At 48.0% G+C, this 17,340-nt stretch overlaps 1 protein-coding gene across 4 annotated transcripts in view; it reads left to right on the plus strand.

The window, feature by feature from the left end:
* MATN2 (matrilin 2) overlaps nucleotides 1-17,340 on the plus strand; it is a 168,407-nt gene that overhangs the window by 133,962 nt on the left and 17,105 nt on the right. For 3 of the 4 annotated variants that reach the window (XM_024250832.3, XM_024250831.3, XM_063726430.1), the window contains exons 8-12: nucleotides 649-771; nucleotides 4,146-4,268; nucleotides 4,520-4,642; nucleotides 13,595-13,717; nucleotides 15,050-15,172. In XM_024250832.3, the coding sequence (XP_024106600.1) occupies nucleotides 649-771; nucleotides 4,146-4,268; nucleotides 4,520-4,642; nucleotides 13,595-13,717; nucleotides 15,050-15,172 (615 nt within the window). The remainder of the gene's footprint in view (nucleotides 1-648; nucleotides 772-4,145; nucleotides 4,269-4,519; nucleotides 4,643-13,594; nucleotides 13,718-15,049; nucleotides 15,173-17,340) is intronic. The other variant, XM_063726431.1, reaches the window with a different exon arrangement.

The following is a 17,340-nucleotide window of genomic DNA, read 5'->3' on the forward strand; positions in this document are numbered from 1 at the left end:
TTGTGTTCACTGTCCCCTCATGCCTGGGCGTTTGTGTTCACTGTCCCCTCATCCCCGGGTGTTTGTGTTCACTGTCCCCTCATCCCCACGTGTTTGTGTTCACTGTCCCCTCATCCCCAGGTGTTTGTGTTCCCTGTCCCCTTATCCCCGGGCATTTGTGTTCACTGTTCCCTCATCCCCAAGCACTTGTGTTTTTTGTCCCCTCACCCTCAGGTGTTTGTGTTTGCTATCCTCGAGTCCTCATGTTCTCCTTCCTGTTGAGCTCCCTTACCTATGGAACTCCTCCTCCTCCCTGGGGCCTCCTGTTGGCCTTATCTCTTCTTGGAAGACCCTCTCACCCCAGGACTCAGTGAGGCCCCTGCTCTGTGCTCTGCATTGTCTTTTGGTTGCTGTCCTTGTCTGACTCCTCACCAGAGCCTGAACCCATTGAGGCAGGGCCTCCATCTTAGTCGTCATTAAATCTCTGCATCTAGCTCAAGGCCTGGCACTTGGCTGGCAGACAAACAAATGAATGATCTGTCCCGGCTTGCCTCAGCAGGCAGCACCCACCAGCCCTCCCCGTGGGGGCTCATGGGAGCCCTGAGGGGCTGCCATCAGCCCTGGAAGAAGCCCAGAGTCTGAAGGAAGGTCTGCCTTTCTTCCCCTCAGGGATCAACTACTGTGCACTGAACAAACCGGGCTGTGAGCATGAGTGCGTCAACACGGAGGAGAGCTACTACTGCCGCTGCCGCCGTGGCTACACTCTGGACCTCAACGGCAAAACCTGCAGCCGTGAGTGTACCCTAGGGGTGGGGTGCTGATGAAGGGTGGGGTCTACTCACAGGCGCGGGCGGGCTCACTAGCAACCAGTCATTTCTGGAGCCCCCTCAGGTTTCCTGATGGTCTGTCAGGTGTATCCTTCCTTATCCTCGGTTTCATCACCCATAGAATGTGACTATTAATACTATCGGCCTACCCAACTTGGGTTGCAAGGATTAAAAGAATTAATAGGAATAGGCCAGGCGCGGTGGCTCGTGCCTATAATCCCAGCACAGGGAGGCCAAGGCGGGCAGATCACCTGAGGTCAGGAGTTCAAGACCAGCCTGGCCAACATGGTGAAACCCCATCTCTACTAAAAATACAAAAAATTAGCTGGGTGTGGTGGCGGGTGCCTGTAATCCCAGCTACTCGGGAGGCTGAGGCAGGAGAATTACTTGAACCTAGGAGGCGGAGGTTGCAGTGAGCTGAGATTGCGCCATTGCACTCCAGCCTGGGCGACAGAGCAAAACTTCATCTAAAAAAAAAAAAAAAAAAAAAAAAAGAATAGGAGTAAAATACTTAGAACAGCGCTGCTAGACGTAAGCACTCAATAAATGTTAACTAATATTAGTATTTGCTGTTGAGTGTATTTACTAGGTCAGACAGGCCTAATTTCAAATCCAACCTCTCCCACCTACTAGATGTGTGTGACCTTGGGGAAGTTATTTAACTTCTCCATGCTTTGATTTCCCATCTATGACAAAAAGCAAAACTAATAGTCGTATTATTCCCACAGGGTTTTTATAGGGAGAAATAGGAGCCATTTTGATATGTTAGCCTGGTGCCTGGCACAGGGTAAACTTCCAATCAAGGGGAACAGTTCCTATCATGGAGCCTGTGAGAGTGGCCAGTGCCTGGCGCCAGACTGGGACAAGAGGCCGGAGGGGACAGACCTTGGAAAGCAATGGGCTGCAGAGGCTGATCTGAGGGCAGAATCAAGAAACATGGGATTTTCTGAGAAGGCTTGTTTTAATTTTCTTGTGTCAGAGCCACAACAAAGCTCCACTGGGTGATGTAAATGTATGGGAACTTGCAGACTCTGCCAGCTGGGTGGCTCCATGGTTTTTTATAAGGCACCATCTCCACGGGTCCTGGCCAGCAGGGTGGGAGCGCCTGAATGTGGCAATGGACCCTATGCCCCTGGCATGTGGGAGAGGGGGCCCATCTCCATGACATAGCCTATGCAGAAGGGGCCCTTTATGTGCCTTTCCACTGAGCAAGCCCCACATCTGCTCCCCTTTGGAGATAGAGATAGATTGTGAGTGAGGACAGTGCAGCTGTTGAGCACTGGGCTCCACACTGCCAGCAGGGAAGTTTCCCAGATGAAATAAGAGGTCCAGGGCAGTCCTCAGGAAAGCGTGGCGCCTCTAGTGTCCAGAGAGAACAAAGTGCCTCGCGTCTAGTGTCCAGAGAGAACAAAGTGCCTCGGTAAAGGCTTTCTAAGGACTGATCTCAGAGGCCAAAGGGCTTTTGAACTGAAAAGTGGTGCCAAAGTCAGTGCCTGCTGTACGTTGCCTCTGCATGTCTCTGAGTCCTTTTGAGAGGCCAGCAGGGAGCGGGTCTCCCATTCAACGGGAGATGCCCTGGTGACCGTGGATCTGTGTGTATCCTGCCTGTTTCCTGGAGTGTCAGGTCTGCCAGCTGATGGCCCTGGCAGTTTTCCCAGGGCAGGTGGTCCTGACCTGGATGAGCCCACGCAGATCACCAGGGAGATGGCCTGACTGCCCCTCCCAGCATGACTCCAGGGGCCAGAAGAGCTCTAAGAACGGACCACAAGAGATCAGGACCCTCCCTTCTCTCTGGGATCTAGTCAACTCTAAGAAAGTACAAACCAAGCTGTTTCTGTCTCGCAGTCCTTAGAGAAAGCCACAGGCTTCTGCTTTCCCTGAGGAATCAGGGAACCCAGGCCATAAAGACAGCAAGCACTTCTGAGGCGCTCACTCTGTGCAGGCAATGCCCTGAGCACTTTCCATGCGTAAAGTCCCTGCATCCTCACAGCCGTCCTACTGGGCACCCACATTCTTGTCCCTATTTAAGCAAGGGGAAACTGTGACACAAAGGGATTAAGTCACTGTCCTGGGGTCCTGTGACTAGCAAATGGCAACACTAGGATGTGAACACAGGCATGTAGCTCCCAAGATCCAGCAAGTGTTCTCAGGAGGTGCATCCACCCGTGGAATGTTCTGGAAGGCACTGGTCCCAGGCTCTGCGGGAGTCAAGAGGCCCACTTGGCAGACCTGCACAGGACCTCCAGTGTCTGTCCAGTCTCTGGAGGTGCATTTTCTCCATAAGGGAAACCTGGGAGGCAGTCTGCAGGACTGTTAGTGGGAGCTGTTCACCACAGCTGTGTGTTCATTAGCCTTCGGCACTTGCTGCCCGGAGGACCAGCTGTGAAGCATTCGGATGCCAGGATAGGCCACACACGCAGTCCCAGGCTTTGGTTTGTTTTTTTAATCTGGATGTCCTGATGATGGGGGTAAAAAAAATAGAAATTGATTTCATTGAGAATAACAACTCTTTTTCGTTTTCAATTAGAAATGAAACTATGTGACTAATTCTTACTCAGCACTACTTGATAATAATAATGTGTTCATTAAGTGGTTTCTGTATGCTAGCTACTGTTCTGAGTGCTTTACATAATCAACCCCTTTTATTCTTACCCTATTCCTATAAGAAAGCAACCATCAGCATCCACATTCACAAGTCAGGAAACGATGGCAAAGAGGCCGTGGGACTGCCCAGAATCCATAGCTAGGAAGTGGCAGAGGTGTGATTTGAGCCCAGGTAGTTTGAAGCCAGAACCTGCATTCTAAGCACTACTCTATTAGCTGTGTGGCTTTGACCTTGACCTTCCTGAGCCTCACTTTCCTCTCTGTGAATTGGGAATTGCACCTGCTCTCAGAGGTGCCCTGAGACTGTGGATTCTGTGCGCCATGGCCCTGGCAGAGTGCTGCTGTCGTCAACACCAGGGACAGCATTTCCCAGCCATTGGGGTTGTATGGTTGTATGCTTTACCCTTCAAAGAAAGAAATGGGAAAGAAGTCTGGGCATGACGTCAGGCACCTGTAACCCCAGCTAGCTACTCCGGAGGTTGGGGCAGGAGAATCGCTTGAATCCAGGAGGTGGAGGTTGCAGTGAGCCGAGATCTTGCCACTGCTCTCCAGCCTGGGTGAAAAGGGAAAGAAAACCAACAAGCCAGGCTGATTTTCTAGAGGGATCAGCAGTGTGGGGTAGAATGATCCCTTCCCTGTGGCTTGTTATGCCTCCGGTTTTGTTTTTGAATCTTTGTTGCTGGTGGGGTATTGCCCCCTCGGCTCCTCTATGCTTTCGCGTGTATGAAAATGCAGGAGTGGACCACTGTGCACAGCAGGACCATGGCTGTGAGCAGCTGTGTCTGAACACGGAGGATTCCTTCGTCTGCCAGTGCTCAGAAGGCTTCCTCATCAACGAGGACCTCAAGACCTGCTCCCGTGAGTCCCTCCGCGCTCCTCTCGTAGGGGAAGGTTTGCACCATGAGTGAAACCTATGTAACGGCAGAGGGCACAGGTCGTGCTTGGGCACCTCTCCCCTGCCCCTTGCTCTGCTCCAGGAGATAGTGGGGATGTCCACTGGGACTGCATGCCTTCGGGGGAGGGTGGGGTGAGCATGACGGTCACTTGATCCAATCACCGTCCCCCAGAGGTCTCACTGATAAAGGGTGGCCTGGCTTTTGGTTTTGCAGGGGTGGATTACTGCCTGCTGAGTGACCATGGTTGTGAATACTCCTGCGTCAACATGGACAGATCCTTTGCCTGTCAGTGTCCTGAGGGACACATGCTCCGCAGCGATGGGAAGACGTGTGCAAGTAAGTGTCTGAAGGACAAGCGGGACCTGCACAGGCGTTCTGTGGGTGCAGGTGTGGGTGCGGGTGCGCTGCCGACGTGTATATGTGCCTGTGTGTCCTGTCTCCAGGCTTTGCTGGGCCCGCATGAATGTGTGTGACAGCATCTCTTAGCCATTGAGCCTTGGTGGCTGCTCCACCCACTCCCCTCAAGCTTCCTTGCCCCGTGCCCTGAAGTGGCTTTTTGCTGTTTCCACCTCCCTGTCATTCTGAAGCTGGACAGAGCCCTAGTCCTCAGCTCTCTCTGCTCAACCCCCAGCCAGCTAGTATGGCACATGAATAATAATAATGTGGACCCCTCACTGACTGCTGGCTGCATGCTGGGCACTGTGCTAAGCACACATGCTGTTGCATTCAGGGGGGAGATGAGGAAAAACTGTAGCTCAGATTAAGTAAAGAGCCTAAGGTCACCAGCTAGTAAGTGGTGGGTTCAAACTCTGCTGGCTGTGATTCCAAAGTCAGTCCTGGGAGAAGAGGATGCTCCTGAGAAACGCTTTGCCCTGATTGCTGATCCTGGTGATCTCACAGCACATGGTGAGGCTGGCAGTGATGTGTCCTGGGTACATATTTCCTTGCAGCTGGTCCCAAATCCTGTCTCAATTAAAAAAAAAAAAATGCTCCCAGACCTCCTTCTCTCCTTCACTGAAGAATGCTGGTGTGTTTGTTGCCCTGCAATTCTGTTTCGAAGTGGACCAAGATAAAGAATTGAAATATAGTCATTTTGAGAGAAGGGATTAGAAATGAAAGAAAAGGACCACAATTTATCTTCCCCAGCCTGCTGGTCTTTCTGGTTATAGGGCCAAGTTCCCTGACCACTGGTATAATTGTAGGCACAACCTAATTTATCCACATTTTTATATCATCTGTTCATCTAGGCAGATGAGCTGGCTGCACAGCTGGGCGTGCCTCTCTATGCTGCCTGTGAGAAAATATTTCCAGTTTGGGACAGATCCTTGGATCTCAGCAAATGGGTTATCCATGTTATAGCTTTCGGTGGCTCCCCGCCCAGCTGCCTCCCAGACTGCTGCTGCAGCCAGCTCAGGGAGGGATTGGGCACAGGGGATGCAGAAAGAGGGTGGGTGTGTTGAATTGCATCGACATTGACAGCATGCCAAAGCCAGATGTAAGGGGTTTGTTGGTTTGTTTAATTCTCCATCAATTTAGATTATTCTGAGAATAAGAGGAGTCCTTCTTCTGTCCGCCTCATTCCTGTGATAATCAAGAACTGACTACAAGATGGTTGTAGGACCCTACGAAATTCTCATGAGCCCTTCTAAACAAATGCAGCTCCACCTCCTTTGAATCAGGTGCCCCTTCCTCTCCCCTGCCCAGGTCCACATCTGGATTTTGACCTGGCCACTTTTAAGTGTTGCCCATCTTCTCATTTAAAATGGGTTTCTAACCAATGGCACAATGGAAGCTTCTACATAAGTAAATGTCCAACAATGCAATGAATAGTGAATTTTGTTATTTATATATGGTTGTGTCTAGATGAGAACTTGTGAGATAATCAGATAAGTGAGGATTGTCCTCAGGAACCATATATGAGAGATGCATTTCACCCACCAGCTGATACATATGCGTTGAGCCATTCCCCTAATTGAAGACTTTCTGCCTGCTCCAGAATGATTCATTCTGACTGTCCTGTCCTGTAATAATGGGCTAGGTTTTCAGTGTGGCCACAGCTAACTGGGGGTTGGGATGTATGTTCCCCAGCTCTACTCCCGACGACAAAGGGCCAGACGACATGACTGCACCTTTTTGGTAAAGCCTGTTGGGGGGCAGCCAGGCCTGGATCAGCAGATAAGAGCATCCTTGGCTCTTTATAGAGGCAGCCTCCACTTACAGCTTTGATAGCAAGTGGTCTTAAGAATGTGTCACTCACCTTCTGGAAAGTTCTCTAAAGCGTGGAGGGGTTCCAGGGGCCCTGGGATGAAATGGGCACTGCTGTGCCCCTACCCCTTCAGGCACCTTGGGTTCTCTGGCTTCTGGAGCGATGTCCCCTCCCTTCCTCCAGCCCCCTGACCCCAAGCTCTGCTTTCCCAGATTCTCCCCAGAGGCCTTTTTGCCTCGGGCAGTTAGGTGCACAGACTCAGCGTGTGTGGGGGGAGGGGATGGGGCGATCTCTTTTACCAGCTGCAGCTGAGAGGACTCCTTCCCTCTCTAGACGTTTCCCTGAGACTGACCTTGTGCGAGGGCATCCCAGCACCAAGAAAGACTCTATAGGCCTGATGTGCATGGACCACACTGCCCACTGGCCTGCAAGCTCCTGGAGGTTGGAGGTCAGAGGCCAACATGAAATGACTGGGAGTGTGAATGGACAGAAGCCACCTGTCTTTTTGCCCCACGGCTGCTGGCACAGGGTCTGCTCCCCACTTGATAACCTTCAGTAGCTCTCCACTGTCTCCCAGAATAAATTTCCACTGCACTCCTTGATTTGGCAGAGTGCAGAACCCCCTCTTCCACTTCTTTAGCCTCACCCCAGGCCCTCCCTGAAGCCACCTCCTGTTCTTTAGCCAAAGTGGCAAGTCGCCTATTCTCTGAACAGGCCTGGTGCCTTCCAGCCCATCCCAATGTCACCCCCATGGGTAACCTCCTCTCCCACCTGATAGGCTCTCCTCTCCTCCTCCCACCCCAGGCTCTGCTGGGGCCTCTCTGCAGAGCTCTCCTGCCCAGCCTCACCCTGAGGCTCTCTGTGCACGTCTGAGAAACAGTGTGGCAGAGCAGAAAGAGTACTGAACTGGAAGCCCAAAGACTGGGTTTAAATCGTGTTGCTTCTACCCTGGGCAAGGGAATTGGCCCTCTTGGGGTCTGACTGCTCATCTCTAAACTGAGAATGGTCGTTGCTGCCTTTCAAGGCCACTGTGTGGTTCAGGGAGACTGCTGTTGCAGTGCTATGTGAACTTGTGGACTGCCGTGACCCCTAAGGGATTCTTCTTCTTGTCTCTCCTCCCAGCATCAGAACCCCCTGCACTGAGGAGACTCAGAAGGTAGCTCCTGGCATTGCTGCCTGGAGACCCATCTCCCAGGACCAGGCCTGCTCTCCTTGGAGGGGCCCCACAGATGCACAACTCTGGAAGAGGGCTGGACTCAGGAGTCCAAGGGCTGTCCTATGAGGGACTCTCCCTTCTGCAAGCAGAGGACACCAACGGGGATCAGAGCCATCAGCCTAGGGCACTGGGGGATCTCTGCTGGTGATACTCCCAGTCCAACTACCACAGGCAGATCTGCGAGGGCCTGTTAGGCTGCCTGAGGCCCTGAGCTTGGCCTTCCAGGGCTGAGGCAGGCCTAGGCAAGGCTAGGGGAGTGTCGTAGTCTACTTGGGCTCCCATCACAAAATACCATAGACTGAATGCTGTTTCTTAACCACAGAAATTCATTTCTCACAGTTCTGGAGGCTGGAAGTCCAGGATCCAGGTGCTGGCATGGCTGGGTTCTGGTGAGGGCCCTCTTCTTGGTTTGCAGACAGACAGTACCCAGCTGTGTCCTCATATTGCATGGGTTGTAGGGGGTGAGAGAGCAAAAGAGTGCAGGCAAGTTATCTGGTGTCTCTTCTTATAAGAACACTAATCCTATCAGGTCAGGATCCTGCCCTCATAACCCCATCTAAACCTAATTACCTCCCAAAGACTCCACCTCTGAATACCCTCACATCAGGGGTTAGGGATTCAGATGTGAATTTTGGGGGAAACAGTCTGTAGCAGGAAGTAGGGGGAGGGGACCACCCTCACTCTCATGTATTCACATTACAGGCTTGATGCAACAGAAGGAAGGTAGAGATTTTCCCTTATTTTGTGGGAAACGGACACATGGAGGAAAGTGATGCCTCCAAGCTGGCCCTGGTCAGGGAGTCAGTGGCAGAGCCAGGACCAGAGTCGAGTCCCCTGATTTTAGGATCTTTTGCCTAGTGTGAGATGCCCTGGAAAAGCACATCTCAGTTCAGCTGCTTCTTGATTTGTCTGAGAAAAAGCCTATATTAAGTTAGCAAAGGATTGGCTGCTCCTACTTTTATTACGAGAAAAGCCAGGAAGCAGTGTAATTCTGTCTGTCGGCTTCTGGTTACTGTCTTGGCAGATGGCCGCTGTGGCTTTCTCTCTCTGGGGTTGGGGTTGGTTTTAACGACGTCTTATGTGGAGCCCCAGACGCAGGATTGCTGTCTGTCATCACGGCGGAGGTGCAAGTCCACAGAACACGTTGCCCCACAGTTGCTCCGCCACAGACTTATGTGACTTACCTGTGTCAGCATGCAGGGCTGCTAGACAGGGACCCTAAAGATCTGTGCTACATCCTAAAACTTCTAATCATCCTGAGCACACACTGCAGAATCCATTCACGATGAAGGTTTAATTAAATACATAGGCCTGGGTCCTTATGTGTAAAAGGAGGAGAATCCATCTTTGAGAGGAAAAATGTTTTCTTCCTCCCTCTTGAGATTTCTTACATCCTTCCACCTATTTCACTGAAGTAGTGATGGCTCCTGATGGAGTCTGTGTTTACTCTCCTCTCTGGGTTTGAATCTAGGTACTTCCTTAAGCACTTGGTTCCTTTACCCTCATTCTTTACAAATATTTACGTGTACCTGCAGTGTGTGGCGTGCTGGGGATCTCTGGGGATTATGCAGATTTCGGTTTGTGTCCTGACAGTGTTTAAACCTTCTCTGGGAAGAAGGATAGCAGAGACAGCGTCCATTCCATATGGTGAGGGTGGTGATGTGGGAAGGATGGAGCCGCGGGAGCACCCCCTAGTCTAGAGAAAGAGAAGGTTAATCCGACACCCAGAGGAGGGGGCCATGGGAGCCTCCCCTAGTCTAGGGAAAGATGTTTAATCCGACACCCAGAGAGCGAGTACAGTGAGCCAGCCAGAGATGGAGGGGAAATGCTTCCCTAGGGGCCAGAGAGCGAACTGCAGGAAGTTCTGTGCTCTGAGTATGGGGTACTGAATGCGAGAGGGAGGCGGTGGGTGAGAGACAAGCCTGGGGACTCCGGCGGGACACATCACCCACCTACAGCCTTCAGAGTTACGAGAGACTTCCTGGCTGGCCTCTGTTGAGAAAATGATTTTTGTCTAGTTTGTCTTCTGAGAATCTGCCAGGCTGCCTCAGCACACTCTCTTAAGCTAGGATGATCCGTGGATGTGCAGCTGGACCAGGGACACGGAGGTCTATTTGAATATAGTCCCATCTCTGCCCCCAGGACAGCTAAGACCAGTCACCTCTGAAGGTTCAGAGATATTGGGAAAGTCACTTCCCCTCTGACCGTCAGTTTTCTCATCTTTAATGAAGGGGTTGGACTAGTTCATATCCAATGAGTTGAACTTCCAGCCCCCAAACAAGGATATTGCCTGGCTCAGATAAGTGCTCCGTAAACACTTGCTGAATGAATGGACTTATTGTGGTGCCCACCATAGTCTCCCAGGCCGAAGACACCCAGTGGTAGTGAGTCAGGGGTGGTGGCTCTCTTTGCCTGTTAGGGGACCACTGAAGCATTTTCCTATAGGGGAGTATCTTTGCCCTGGGGAGAAACTGACTCCAAGTTGGTTTCCAGACTTGGTGGATAGAAAGCTAGCGCCTATGGTCAGGAGGTTAACTATCATCCACCTTTGGCATTCTCTGATTTCCCATCCGTGGTTCTTTGAATTTATAAGTGGCCCAGAAAATCCCTGAAGGGTAGAAACTGGACATTTTGCTGAACAAATGTGAGTCGTGCATTTTGCAAGGTGGGTGTGTAGGAGAGAGTGGGAAGCCTAGCTGGCCACAAACATCCACACATCCCATGGGGTTCTTATTTAAAACATCTGCACAAAACCCCTGTGAGGTGGATCTAATTACCCTCAATTTTCAGAATAGAAAACTGAGGAAATGTTTCCTTTTGTTCAACAGGTCTTTCCTAGGGGTCTGTTAGGTGCCAGGCATCAGGGCCACTGCTAACATCTCACCTCTGATGATTCATTGAAATCATCTATGGGGCTTGGAAAAAGTCTAAAGGCCCAGGCAGCATCCCAGAAACCCTGAATCAGAAACAGAAACAGAGACTGTCTTACATTGTTGGTGAGAGTAGAGATTGAAATAATCTCTTTGGAGGATGATTTGGAAATATTTATCCACCTTTAAGTATTCATGCCCTTTAACTAGGCAATTCTGCTTCCGGATGTATAACTTTCAGGTATGCCTTCACATTGTACATAAAACTACATGCACAAGAATATCCATTGCAGATAAGGTGTGGTGGCTCAGGCCTGTAATCCTAGCACTTTGGGAGGCTGAAGCGGGAGGATCACTTGAGGCCAGAAATTTAAGACCAGCCTGGGCAACAGTGGGACCCCATCTCAACAAAAAATATGAAAATTAGCTAAGCATGGTGGCATGCACCTGTAGTCCCAGCTACTCAGGAGGCTAAGGTGGGAGGATCACATGAGCCCAAGAGCCAAGGCTGCAGTGAACTGTGATGACACCACTGCACCCCAGCCTGGGCGACAGAGCAAGCCTGTGTCTCAACAAAAAAAGAAAAAAAAGAGCCTTAGCTGAAGCTAGGAGGACAGGACTGGGCACAAGGAAGGAAGGGCTTGCTCCGAGGGGTCTGTCTGGATTATGGCTTGACAAGGTTGACATGAAAGAGCTATAGCTATTTTATTACCACGGAAAATGGAGTAGTAGTATTATTATAAATTCATGGTAGGGGGAAAAAAACACCTCACCTCCATGGCCATCCAGTTGTCTATATCATGGATCACTCAATGTACTTTCCACTCTTACACTACGTGAGGAACTATCCCAAACTATCAGGAAATGTTCTGCATTAATAGTGAGTCTAGAATTTGCCGAGAAAAGCAAGTCACGCTCAGGGCAAACAGGAGGGTCCAACTCGGCTTTGAGCCTCCTCTGCAGCTGTAATTGCAGTTATCAACCTTTTCCCATTCTTCAAAGATTTTGGCAGTGCTTCCGCCCAAAGAAATTCCCTTCACATTTGAAAGCTTGCTGTAGAATATAGCAATGCAGTATAGTCAGAAAAAACAGGGATTTATTTATAAGATTACAATTTTTGTCTGGTTCTTTCTCTGGTTAACAATTGGTCTTGACAAGCCATTAGCCTTCCCAACCCTTAGTTTCCCTAGCTGGTGAGTGAGAATAACAACGGCTGCCTTAACTAACTCAAAGGTGGTTCTGAGGAGTCCTCTCCAGAGAGATACTGCAAAGATGCTTTACCAAAAAAAGTGTGTGGTTTGTGCCTGATTATAAAGGTCATTATGTGCTTTGGGGCCTTTATTTAATAATTCCGATTCGTGTCCATTTGAGAAATTCTACTCAATCTGAAAGGATTGAGTTAACTTTCAGAAATATGTATGGTTCTTATAAAAAGTCACCACTCACTTATCCTCAGTATTAAGCTTTTAAAGTAACAGCCTGGTTTTCACAGGTTCACAAACCTTCTAGTCCCCCAGAAGCCACCCAGCCCTATAAGATGGCAACGCCATCCTTCAGTTGCTCAGTCCAGCAACCTTGGAGTCTTCCTTGACTTTTCTGTCCTATCCATATGGGCTCTTTGTATTAATCCATGAGCAGATTTTATAGTTTCTACCTTAAAATACAGCCAGTCTGAACACTTCTCACCAGCCTGGTCTGGGCCACCAAGATCTTTGAACAGAGCTGCTCCCAGGTGTCCAAGCTCCATTCTGTGCAGAGAGATCCTTTAAAAACAAATCCATATCATGCCACTCCACTGCTCAAAACACTGCAGTGACTTCCCTTCTCTTTCAGATCTGACCCCCACTGTGAACCCCACATGGTCTGCTCCAGCCAACCTTGCTGGCCTCATCCCCTGCCAGGATCCCGGATGCTCCAGTCACAGTGGTCTCCTTGCCTTTCCTGAAACACACCAACCAAGCAGCTCCCGTTGCTGCAGTTTGCAAATGCTGTTCTTTCTTGCTGATAATGCTCTTTCCCAGACACCACCACTCACTTCCTGTCTTTCTGCAGGGCTCTGCTCAGTGTCACCATATCTGACACACCATATAAAATAACAAGCCCTCCCTACTCTCCAGCCCAGTAGCCACTCTCCATCCTCCTATCCTGCTCTTCCTCCATAGCACTTTTTCCCACATGACATATCACATACTTGTCTGTTTTCCACGCATCCCACTTCTCCTGACACCTGCTGCCAAATGTAAGCTTCACAAAAGCAGAAACTCTGTTTCGTTCATTGCTATATCCCCAGAGCCTAAAACAGTGCCTGGCTCATCACAGGGACTCACAAAATATTTGTGAACTGACTGAATTCATGAATGAATTGGTTACCTAAGTGTAATATATACATACATACATAAGTAGATATGTAAATAAGTTGATATTATAGTTACATAATAGCCAATTAGGTTAATCTTATTTTCTAACATTTATAAGTAATTTATCTCTCATTCTGTAACTTGTATTCTCATGTTTTTTGTTCATTTTTCTTGTGGAGATGATTTATATTGTTTGATTTTTATGTGCCATGTATATATTAAGAATTTTTGCTCACTTTGGGAGTCCGAGGTGGGTGGATTGCTTGAGCCAGGAATTCGAGACCAGCCTGGGCAACATGGTGAAATCCCGTCTCTACAAAAAATTAGCCTGGTGTGGTGGTGCACGCTTGTAGTCCCAGCTATCTGGGAGGCTGAGATGGGAGGATCACTTGAGCCCGGGAGGCAGAGGCTGCAGTGAGTTGAGATCACACCACCACACTCCAGCCTGGGCGACAGAGTGAGACACTTTCTCAAAAAAGAATTTTTGCTCACAGACATGCTTTATATTCTGAAATGTGTACTGTAGGATAAGGCACTGTTTTGATTCAAAGTGTCTGAAATGTCTTTTATGATTGAATAAGCCACTAATATATGAGTCATTTTCTTCTTCTGTTTCTCTAATTCCCATTTGATTCTCAGAATTGGACTCTTGTGCTCTGGGGGACCATGGTTGTGAACATTCATGTGTAAGCAGTGAAGATTCGTTTGCGTGCCAGTGCTTTGAAGGTTATATACTCCGTGAAGATGGAAAAACCTGCAGAAGTAAGTTTGTACTGGAGCTGGCTCCTACTACTATGCCAGACCACTGTGTGAAATTGCTATCCTTATCTCTGTATATATCAGTTCCTCTCAGAAGTCAATGCCACACAGCAAAATGTAATGTAGTGTCCTGGATAGGACCCTGAAAGAGAAAATGGACATTAGGGAAAAACTAAGTAAATGTCAATAAAATATAGACTTTAATTAATAATCATGTATCAGTATGGGTTTATTAATAATAACAAATGGACCATACTCATGTGAGTTGTTAATAATAGGGAAAACTAGGTGTCGGGTATATTGCAATTCTTTGCGCTATCTTCTCAATTTTTGTGTAAATCTAAAACTGTCCTAAAAATAAAGTCTATTAAAAAAATGGACAGACAAAAAAAGTCAACACCAGAGCTACTACTGAAGTTCTTCATTTATATGCTCTGTGGCAAAAAACAGTGGTTTGACAGTATACTCTAGTGGAAAGATGGACAGTCAGAAATCCAAGATTCAGTCAACTTCTGTCTCTGCCATTTATTAGCTGGGAAAGTTGCCTAACTTCTCTAAGCCTCTCTGCTTATTTATCTTTAATAATGTTGTTGTTGTTATTTCTGGTAGCACAAATCCCTCCCAAAGGGCACCTTGTGATGAAGCCAGTTTTGCCTTTCAGAAGGCAAAGCCTCTTAGATGGGGCTGCAGCCAGCCAGCCCAGGACAAGCAGCCTTAGAGTGAATTGCTGGTGTAAATCTCAAGACACATCTCTGAATAATCAAAGGGGAGTGTGTGACCCTGGTTTCCATCCGTATCAGTTATCTTTTTCTCAACGTCTCAAAGCACTTTATAAAGAGCAACTCATATTGACACTTTTGGAAGAAAAGATGGGTAACTGGAATAATTACTCTCTCATTTTTTAGACAGCACAGCTAAGACTCCAAGAAGTTAAGTGATTCTCCTAAGTCATACACTATGTCAGGCACAAAGCCAAAGTTAGATTTCAGTGCTTCTAATCTAAATTGAGGTTTAATCTCCTAAGGAATCATATCAACAGTGTTTCCATTCTGATATCAGAAACTATGTCTACAGAAAGCTGATGATGGGCTGCATTTTAACACTAAAGTAGTGCTGGTGAACGATGATGGCGAAGACGGTGAAACAGTTTGAAGGGTTAGCCCGAATTAGAGCCGCTAAACTTTGTTCTCAATTGTAACTTCCTGCCCCACGGACCACTGAGCTCAGGTGGCAGATAGAATCCATTAGCTGACTCCAGTGGATGGGTCCTCCAAGGTGAAGTCCATGTGAAATGTATGTTGTTGAAATTGTTGTAACTTGCTCTCCTGTCTTCAGGGAAAGATGTCTGCCAAGCTATAGACCATGGCTGTGAACACATTTGTGTGAATAGTGACAACTCATACACGTGCAAGTGCTTGGAGGGATTCCAGCTCGCTGAGGATGGGAAACGCTGCCGAAGTAAGTAGCCTCGAGGTGAAGAAGAACTTTTCCCTCTGTGGACTCAGACAGTTAGAGAAGTTCATTTAATCTTTAAAGTCCTCCTTTATTACCACTGTCACAAGTGTCAGTTCCTGCCTTGGGTGCTCTGAAAGTGTTTAGCTAGAGATCAGTTCAGTAGCCCCTTGCTTTTTCGGGAATTTCTCAGTCAAGGCCTGAGTTTTGGGTTCTTTGCTTCTCTTCATTTTCTGCCAGCCATCAGCCCTTTCCACAGTAGCTGTATGGGTGCCCAGAAACTCACACAGTGCTAGTCACTGGACTGAATTAGAACCTCTGCCAGCAATCACTACAAGGATTGAAGGTTAATTACAGAGCTTTCTCCTCTTGGCAGACCTTAAAAGTAAGGGCAAAGGGTGAAAGGGTGTATTCGTCCATTTTCACACTGCTGATAAAGACATACCCGAGACTGGGCAATTTACAAAAGAAAGAGGTTTGATGGACTCACAGTTCCACTTGGCTGGAGAGGCCTTACAATCATGGCAGAAGGTGACGGGCACGTCTCACACGGTGGCAGACAAGAGAAGAGAACTTGTGCAAGGAAACCCCCTTTATAAAACCATCAGATCTTGTGGAGACTTATTCACAATCAGAATAGCACAGGAAAGCCCCGTCCCCATGATTCAATTACCTCCCACCAGGTCCCTCCCACAACACATGGGAATTGTAGGAACTACAATTCAAGATGACATTTGGGTGGGACACAGCCAAACCATATCAGAGGGATTTCCTGTGGATTTTTTCTATTATTTGTATCATTTGCTTCTATAGGTCACCCAGAACAGGCTCTGAGAGTTTCATTAGAAGGTGTATTCCCCAGAGTTCTCCAGAGAAACAGACCTTCTCTATGTATGTCTTCATCTTCTATTATATATCAATATAATAGAAGACATATATAATATATATATATGTCTTCTATGGTCTGTTCTGTCTTCTATTTATATATATCATAGAAGATATATATATATACACATATATATGTGTGTATACTATGTATACTATGGTCTGTTTCTATCTTCTATTAATATATCATCTCCACAGGAAAAATGGACATACACACACACACACATATATATATGGTGAGAGAGGAAAAGATTGGTTGATTTTAAGGGATTGGCTCACACAATTGTCAGGGCTGGCAAGTTCTAAATCTGTAGGGCAGCCTGGAGACCCAGGCAAGAGCTGATGCTGCAGCCTGTCTGAAGGTAGTCTGGATGCAGAATTCCCTTTTCCTCTGAGGACTTCGGTCTTTTTCTCTTTAGGCCTTCAAGTGATTGGATGAGGCCCATCTACATTATAGAGGGTGATCTGATCTGCTTCACTCAAAGTCTACTGATTAAATGTTAATTGCATCTAAAAATTAGCTCACAGCATCATTTAGACTGGTGTTTGACCAAACAACTGGGCACTATAGCCTAGCCAAAGTGACACATCAAATTAACCTTCACAGTACCCAGAGGAACAGAGGGATGTCATACGAGCTCAGTGAGGTGGGCATTAGGAGAGTACAGAGCAGGGATTTTTCCCCACCATGAGATTCTGAGCTGGTAATTCCCTATTTTGGGGGGAGGGGTGGTTGACAAAGTCTACTTGCTTTTGTGACACTTTGCCCCAGTGGGCAAAATGACCCTTTTTCAATTAAGTCAAAATAAGTTCAGTTGCTTTTGAGGTTGATTTTTGGGAATTTCCTCACAGACTCCTTTGAGATAACTGGGGATATTCCACAAGCCAACAAGGCTGGGTTGGAGGGATCTCAATAGCTCGCTTCTTCCTCCAGGAAGAGGGACTCCTACCTTTAGCAAGAAGTTCTGTGTGAACGACTGACGCCTAGGATGCCTGTGGTACCCTGGCCTAACTCTGCAGGGATTCCCCTCACAACTGCAGGTTCAGCTTCACACTGCAGTGGCCCTCTTGTGGAGATTTTGTCTATAATTCTGCCCATTGTGCCGGTCTGCGCTGCTTGTTCATGCTTTTCTTTTTGTTTGTTTTTGTTTTGAGACAGGGTCTCACTCTGTCATCCAGGCTGGAGTGTAGTGGCACTATCTTAGCTCACTGTAACCTCCACCTCCTGGGCTCAAGCGATCTTCCCACCTCAGCCTCCTGAGTAGCTGGGACTACAAGCGTGCACCACC

Source organism: Pongo abelii, chromosome 7 (assembly GCF_028885655.2).
Source record: "Pongo abelii isolate AG06213 chromosome 7, NHGRI_mPonAbe1-v2.0_pri, whole genome shotgun sequence".
In the NCBI taxonomy this organism is placed as follows: Eukaryota; Metazoa; Chordata; class Mammalia; order Primates; family Hominidae; genus Pongo; species Pongo abelii.